The following is a 7543-nucleotide window of genomic DNA, read 5'->3' on the forward strand; positions in this document are numbered from 1 at the left end:
AAAGGGGTATTTTTTTCCGTAAAACTCAAACTAAAAAAGAGATAACCCAAACAAATGAGAGGCAGGAGAAAAAGGGAGATGGGAGATGGGAGAGAGGACGGAGAGAAAATGTATCGTATAAGTGGAGGGGCAGTGAAAGTAAATCGACAATTGGATGGTTTTCTAATATGAGTTTTGAAAATGGTGATTAAAAAACATAAAAAGCATGGGAGAACGTCTATTCCGTGCAATTTCTCCTGTTACATAAATTCTATCTATCAACTTTAATTATACCATCTAAATTAACCAAACCATCATTCAAAAAATGCACGATTCCACCGTCTATAGTAAAAAAAAATAGTTTTTTCAAACCAAAAAGATAGATTTGTCGTCTTTTTCTTTATCAATTTTTAATTTCGACTTTTCTTTATTTTCATTCACATGATGAGAGTTTCATAAACCGATCCTTTTATTTTATTTTATTTATTATTATTTTTTCAGGAAATGCTTTTATGTTTTGATAGTGTGTTCTTTTAAAGTGAAATTTGATTTTCCTTTACATTCATTCAAATCTCTTCTATTTCGTCGATTTTGTCCACATCCTCATTTTCTTCTCTTCTTTCGTAGATCTCTTGTCCCTTCACTTTAAGTAAACTATAATATTATATAATGAAAGCAATTCTATATATTTTTTTAAAATAGAAAATAACTTGTCATTCATGGGCAATTAGGAGCATTCTGAAATTATCCGAGTTGAAATATAACTTTAAAATTAAGTAGTGTCAATCCCATACATAAAAAAAGGAATAAGCTCACAGAAATAGATTTCAATACATTTTCGCTAATCCACGAATGGATTCTAACCTACATCAAAATAATTCTAAAACTTTCTAAATAATAGTTTTCAAGTAGTTCTTGAATCGTTGAACCAACAATTTTTTTTTTCCATTTTTATCAATATGATACATATTACGATCTCTAAACTTCAAAAGTAAAAATTAGATCATTGTCAATATTATGCTTATCAATAGTTCAAAAGATAGATAATTTAACTTCAAATGCATGGGTAACAATAGATAGGTAGTTGCTAAAAGGAGTTTTTTTTTTTTCATTATATTAACTACGATTGATTCTACGGCAAACAAAAAAGGGAAAACAAAGAAGAGACTCGAGACTTCAAACAACATAATTTTTGCAATACGTAAGATAAAACGAGCAAATAAAGATCTAGATATGATTTGAATCCCAACACTAGTTCCACCCAATACCTACCTTAACCCGTTAAGCAGCGTCATTCGATACGTCATCCATCTATTAAACAATGGGTGGCAAACTAGTGATATGGACCAAAATAGTATCTTTTTTTTTTAAAGATAATTTCATAAGTGACATGGAAACACAATCATGTTAAGCCAATTGATAAATGAACTTAAAAGAAGTGTTAACTGAACCAAAGGAAAATAAGAGCTATAGCCATTTGAGAGTTCCACAGAAAGCTCTTCACTAGCTTCAGAATATTGGCAATTAGACAACAAAAAGAGATACAGAAAACAAATCATGGCACACTATAAAGGTGGGATAGAACTAAACCTTTTCAAATGTGCCTGTCGATCAGAAACCTATTCCAAATCTGATCCAAATGTACCTGACGTGTTCCTCGCTCTCTATCATCCCATCAATTTTCTGCCTTTTTTATAGCTTCCAAATTTCTGAAACCCTTATCAGTCCCAAATATCCTGCCAAAGCAAAGAAGCCGAAACATCCTCGTCAGTGCTCGTCTTCTATTTTCATGCAGAGCGCATTATCAATCGATACCCCATGGACAAATGATAACCAATTACAAGAAGCAAAAGCACATGCAGAAACATGAAATGCATATAGGTAGGGTATGACTTTCTCATCTGAAGGCTCTCCAAGTTCCCCATTCACAAAATGATCAAATTTGGTAACTTGTCATGGTAGGGACTGTTGATACAGATGCAAGGAAGATGAAACTTCTAAATAGTAACAACATGTTGCTCGTTGAAAGATCGAATTGAAAGCAAGCATAGAGTCACCACATTCAAATTTTCTTAATAATTAAAAAAAAAAGATCTATCTTTCCTTTTTTACTCAATGGAGGTAATCCAATTGTAGAAAACATTAGGCTAAAAGTATGCCCTCCAAATATCCTAATAACATCTCTAATATTTCCCAACTAATATTCCCAACACTCCTAATAATATCCTCAATGTTTCCCTACTAATATTCCTAACATGATCTCAACCTAAAGTGAGAGCATCAAGTCACTGATTAACATATCTCCACCATAGTAAAAATGCAGCGATCAGTTTAGGGGGGGTCTCAAAAACTACGACGTAGATCAATGATCTAAGAAAGTAGGCGTGAAATTATTGAAGCGGAAGTAAATCAATGTTCCACAAAGCTGGTTTTAATGCTACTAATTTCGAAGCAATAATGTATACAAAATAAATGGTTGGACAATTTTGAACCAGAACCTACCAGTCCATGTAAGTGAATGTTGATGAGTAGTTGCCAGATTTTGTATAAAGCAACCGATGATGATAATCATGAAAATAAGCACTGCAGAGCAAGAGCAAAAGCCAATATCAGGAACAACAGCTACAGTACAATACGCTCTTTAAAACATTACAAATCCTAATTGACTCACCCCCCATATAAAGGTAAGAAGTTTGAAGGGCTCCAAGGAAAATGGTAACCACAATGAGCCTCCACTGTCTCCATCAGTCTAAGTGTCATCCATAACCACAGAGTCATTAGATGGGGACCAGTAATGGCAGGACCGATGACAGTAGCAAAACCAAGGAACAGAATCTCAGCAGGGTGAGCGTATTCCGCTGTTAGTCCAAAAGGTGTAGCATATCTGCACTTATAAGCAACTTAAATAGCCTAAGACAATTTTATCATGGGAAAAGGCAGAATCTCAATTAATTTTCAATTATAGATTTCACTTACTCATGATGCACGCTATGCACATTCTTGTACAGCCATTTGGTGTGCAAAATTCTATGTCCCCAGTAGAAAACAAAATCCTCCACAATAAAGTAAAATAGTATCTGGCCGAAGACAACTTTCCTACATTAATGAAACCCGAACCAAATTAGATTCAACCCGAACCAAATTAGATTCTATCAATTCTACTTTTGAAAAAAAATACTCTACCGATCTAAGTTAAATCCATCTAAAAAGTTAGATTCGGTCAGAAGGCACTGGCTAATGTTATGGTCCAAGATAAGGAAATGGTGAAAGTAAGCTAAACCTAGCAAGATAGAAGTAGAACATCTAAAATATGCTTTAGGAGATAAAGAACCTGAAGATACCAGGATGGCAATGGAAGACTGCTTCTCATGCCCATTTGCTTGAAGACGGGATATGAAACAATCATAAGTGGCAGATTTACACCACAATGATACATAAGTAGGCGAATAATGCATTTTCCTTGAGCTGCAGGACTATTAGTCTTTGCCTGCACAAAGGTGAAAAAATTCATATCTCAACTGAAAACTAATTCATTAAGAATTAAGAGTTAGTCAGGCCTCTATTGAGTTAGTGAAGCTATAATTATTGTGCTGAAAGTTCAGCCTGGTTCTTAAGTATGGTAGAAAACTTAGCTGATAGGTAGTTAATACTGCATCTTGAAGCATCAGCATTATTGTAAACATGGTAATCAATGAGAAACAGTTCTTTTTTTCTCCCCCCTTCTTTTCTTCTTGATACAAAGGATAATTAATGGGAAACATAGTTTAAAGTTTAAACCTCTCATTATTTCCTGTTATTTCCTTTGTTTCAGATAAAATAAAAGGATTATTAAAATACTAGTTAAAGTACTGCTGTAGCTAATGAAGGCAAATCTAAATTTAAAAAAAAAAAAAAAAAAAAAACATCCATAAGAACTTGCAGTTATGAAATGAAGCCTTGGCTAAAAAAAAATATGGTGAAGAGACGAAGTAAACCTGGATCTTGTACTTGCTCAGCCATCCTGTTCTTTCCAGAAAAATAAATGGAAGCCCAAATAAGAAGAAGACGCTTTCATGGACTATGAAGGTTCCAATAGAAGCCAGTTGAAAATCACTGAAATTTGTGATTAGATACTGCATAGTGGGGAAAAAGTTCCATAAAACAAGTATCAGATTTAGAAAGGATCATAGTGTAATTCAAAACTCCAGCAATACCCATATTCTGACGAAACCCAAATTCGGTCCTCCAACTCCAATTAAAAAGTAAAAAATCCGAACCCCAGTGTACAACTTCAAGATCCTGTTTCGGATCAACTGTGAAAGATGCAATTAATCCCAAAATTACATCTAGACCCCAGTGTGACTCTCGCGTCAGCGACAAATTAACAAGTAGAAGATGAAATGTAGGGCGGAAAGAAGAAGAAGAAGAAGCAGAAACAGTACCAGCCAGGCAGATTCAAGAATCGCAGCCATGAGAGAGTGGGAAGCAAATGGAGCAGGAGAAAACGCGACAGATTGGAAGAAAAATAGGGAATCTGCGGGCTTCACATTCGATTTAATCGCTCTCTCTCTACAGATTTGTGTCTCTTTTTTATTATTCTTCTTCTTCCGGTTTCATGTGGAGGGTGGGCTCCACTGTCTCTATGTCTCCGTCGAGTGCCGATCTTTCTCAATCGCTCGCCGTTTAGCTTTCACCACGTCGCAGCCTTCCTCGCCACCCGTCAGTTTCAAACACGTCTAGAGGCTTTGCTTTCAAATTTATTTGGGAAATTTTTTGGAAGAGTAGTTTTTGTTTGGGAAATTCCAATTTTTGAATGAATGTACTTTTTATTCAAATTCCAATTTTTGAATGTTGATGTTGATTTTTGGGCCGCCTCGTCGGATTAAGTTGGAATGAAGTGGCATTGTGAGGGCGCATTTATGGATCTCTTTCATGATATAGGCAGCTTCGTCAGGGAAGACCGAGTAACTGCGACGATACAGCTTGCCTTCATGGAAGATATAGTGTGCAACTCGTCTTTGGAGTTGTCACGCTTCCAAGTGGTGCTCGAGACTTCATTGCCTCGCACAGACTATGGGATCCAACCAGGTGACCGTTGAGAAATTAACTATAATTTCCTCTTCGACAGAAATATTCAAACACAACAAAAAAATATGCAAATAGGAAGAAAATTGTACAGACACAAAAATAACAACACAACAAATTATACCAATTCACCACTAAAGAGCTAGTCCAATCTTCCACTAAGATGTGAGTAATTGACTAATAATTGTTTAAGGATTAGATACAAAACTCTCTCCAAAATATCTCCTAGAGGTCCTAACAAAAGTCCTCTAGCTTTTAAGCAATTTAATACAATTACTTAGGAACAAGAATGAAAAACTCACAATAATCAAGATACAATTACCCCATAATGTCGATCTTGATCAACCCCAAATCAGCTGCAAATAACCCTTTTTTGGCTTAGAAAACCTTAAACCTGAAGCTGCATTATTTATAAACTTGAAACAGCGTCATGGCGCTACGGACGAAGAAAAACTGCACCCGTGCCCCCTTCGACAGCGATGCGATGCCCTCTATAGCGCCACGGCGCTGCAGCTTTGGTTCTTCCGACATGCAGCGACCACTTCCTCTGTTTTTCATCCACGCTTCGACCCCGACGCGTCCCAACTTGATCCGACATTTTTTTTGCTCCACCAATCCCAACAATCTCCCACTTGGAGACAAAGCAACAATTCTCTACCTCCCACTACATCAACAGTGTCCCATCATCTTGACGCCCTCTATCTAGGAATTGTTCTGACTACTTTATCAACGAACTGAACCACACAACTCAGCCCTACCCAAGATCTGTCTGTGATTGCCCTGAGACTGAGCAATCCTACGTGGTCTTATCTTATCTCCCAGACGTTAGAGACACAGCCACGTGCTCCCACTCGATCTAAGTGGTCCCGTCGCTTCCTTTCTCGATTGAACCCAACGACCTCTAAAGAAATATTCCCCTGATGACTTGGCACTCCCACCCAAGTTCGTTGCCTTTCTAGAGACATTACCCTTGACTTAAGTATCAACTCTAGTCTTCTCCCTCCATGCACTCTCTCGCCTATGCAACTTCATCAGCTTGCTATTTCGTCTAACAACTAGGGCTTGAAACCGACAACTTGTCGAACACCTCACTAAGTTGTTCCTCTTACCCTTTCCTCTACTTCCCAACTGTTGTACTTGAACTGATGGCAAATTCTTATGATCTGTCCTAGTTGTCAATACTGCTGATTCTTTTAAGTCTCGTCCTGAATCATCTGCAGCTACTTTGTGCATCTTCTGTCTCTCAGATCCTCTGGCAACCTCAAACTCAGACACATAAACAGAAAATCTCTTGTGGCCTATTGCCACCACCCTGGATTCCATCTTGAGCTTCCAGCAACTCCCAACGAACTCATTACTGTACCCATCATCATCTAGCTTCCCTGTGGCTAACAAATTAAAACTAAAGCTAAGAATGTATTTGACGCCTCGTAGCACCAACTTGGCCCATGTATTCAAACAAACATCTTCAATTCCTCACACCTTGGAGATACTTTCATTCCCCATTCTCACTGAGCCATAATCACCTGCAGTAAGAGATGATAACCAACGTTTATCTGAAGCAACATGCGCTGATGCTACAGTGTCCATGTTACAATGTCTACAAATTTGTTCCTCTGAACACAAGCCAGAAACTCTTCAATCCGTTCTTCTCATGTTACAACGTTTGTAGAATTGTTCCCCTTCTCAAAATCTTCTTTGAACTTTCTACAAAAGCGTTTAACGTGTCCCTTCTTGTGGTAATAATACTCTACTTCCCCTCTGGAACTCTCACTATCCCTATTATATCTCTACTGCTGCTTCTCGTTGTAATTCATCTTTGTCTTCCCTTGTTCTGAGGTACCAAAGCTGATTCATCTCTATTCTCTATCCCTGAAGTAGATGCAGACATTTTCCTAATTTTCTCCAGACTTCCTCAAATAAGGCGGCATCATAAATAACTGAAAATTTCAAGCTATTTTCCCCTAGCAAATTTGACACCGCGGTCTTCATCGTCTCCCAATTGTCAGACAAAGATATCAACAGCCTCATAACCTTCACCTCTTCCTCAATCTTGACACTCATCCCTTCTAATTTGTTCAAGATATCGGTGAGCTCATTAATATAGGAATTCATCGTCGTTCCTTACTCCATGTGGATATTAAAATATTTCGTCCGTAGAAATATTTTTGGTTTGGAAGAAGGTTTTTCATACCTGTCTTACAAAGTCTTCAATAGTACCTTTGTTATAGTCTCTTTCACCACCAAACTGCAAACATTCATCGACAAAGACATTCTGATGTTTGCAACGGCCTGCTCATCCATCTCACTCCAATCCTTATCTGTCATCTCCGCTAGTCTATCCCCCAAAGTCTTGTGTATCTTCTTGCATGTAAGAAGATCATTTACCTGCATCTTCCAAAACCTGACATTCTCTCCTGTGAACTTCAGAACCCCTCCATAGTAATAGTGAGTATGATATTTGTCCCCCATGATGCCACAAGCTTACAGCTCTAATACC

The 7543-nt window shown here is 37.5% G+C and overlaps 1 protein-coding gene across 2 annotated transcripts; it reads right to left on the bottom strand.

Annotated features, from left to right (window-relative positions):
- Nucleotides 1–1372: 1372 nt before the first annotated feature.
- On the bottom strand, nucleotides 1373–4655 carry LOC111024686 (methylsterol monooxygenase 2-2). Of its 2 annotated transcripts, XM_088122082.1 has the most exons (8): nucleotides 4401–4655; nucleotides 4173–4271; nucleotides 3954–4091; nucleotides 3321–3466; nucleotides 2956–3075; nucleotides 2651–2863; nucleotides 2482–2562; nucleotides 1373–1715 (listed from the first exon to the last, which is right to left on the bottom strand). In XM_088122082.1, the coding sequence occupies exons 1-8, from the start codon at nucleotides 4428–4430 to the stop codon at nucleotides 1655–1657; spliced, it is 888 nt and encodes a 295-aa protein (XP_087978208.1). In that variant the 5' UTR covers nucleotides 4431–4655; the 3' UTR covers nucleotides 1373–1654. The 2 variants fall into 2 exon arrangements, with proteins under 2 accessions (XP_087978208.1, XP_022158130.1); XM_022302438.2 differs by lacking the exon at nucleotides 4173–4271 and having other exon boundaries at nucleotides 4401–4643.
- Between the last annotated feature and the right edge of the window lie 2888 nt (nucleotides 4656–7543).

Source organism: Momordica charantia (assembly GCF_013281855.1).
Source record: "Momordica charantia cultivar OHB3-1 chromosome 3 unlocalized genomic scaffold, Mcharantia_2.0 BLBB01000003.1, whole genome shotgun sequence".
NCBI lineage: Eukaryota > Viridiplantae > Streptophyta > Magnoliopsida > Cucurbitales > Cucurbitaceae > Momordica > Momordica charantia.

Bases quoted from the DNA above. Each gene is read 5' to 3' on its own strand.
- LOC111024686 (XM_088122082.1), bottom strand. From the start codon at position 4,430: ATGGCTGCGATTCTTGAATCTGCCTGGCTG. The intron at 4,272-4,400 runs GTACTGTTTCTG...CATCTTTCACAG, and splicing joins TTCTTGAATCTGCCTGGCTG to TTGATCCGAAACAGGATCTT. The intron at 2,864-2,955 runs GTAAGTGAAATC...TTATAAGTGCAG, and splicing joins GTGCATAGCGTGCATCATGA to ATATGCTACACCTTTTGGAC.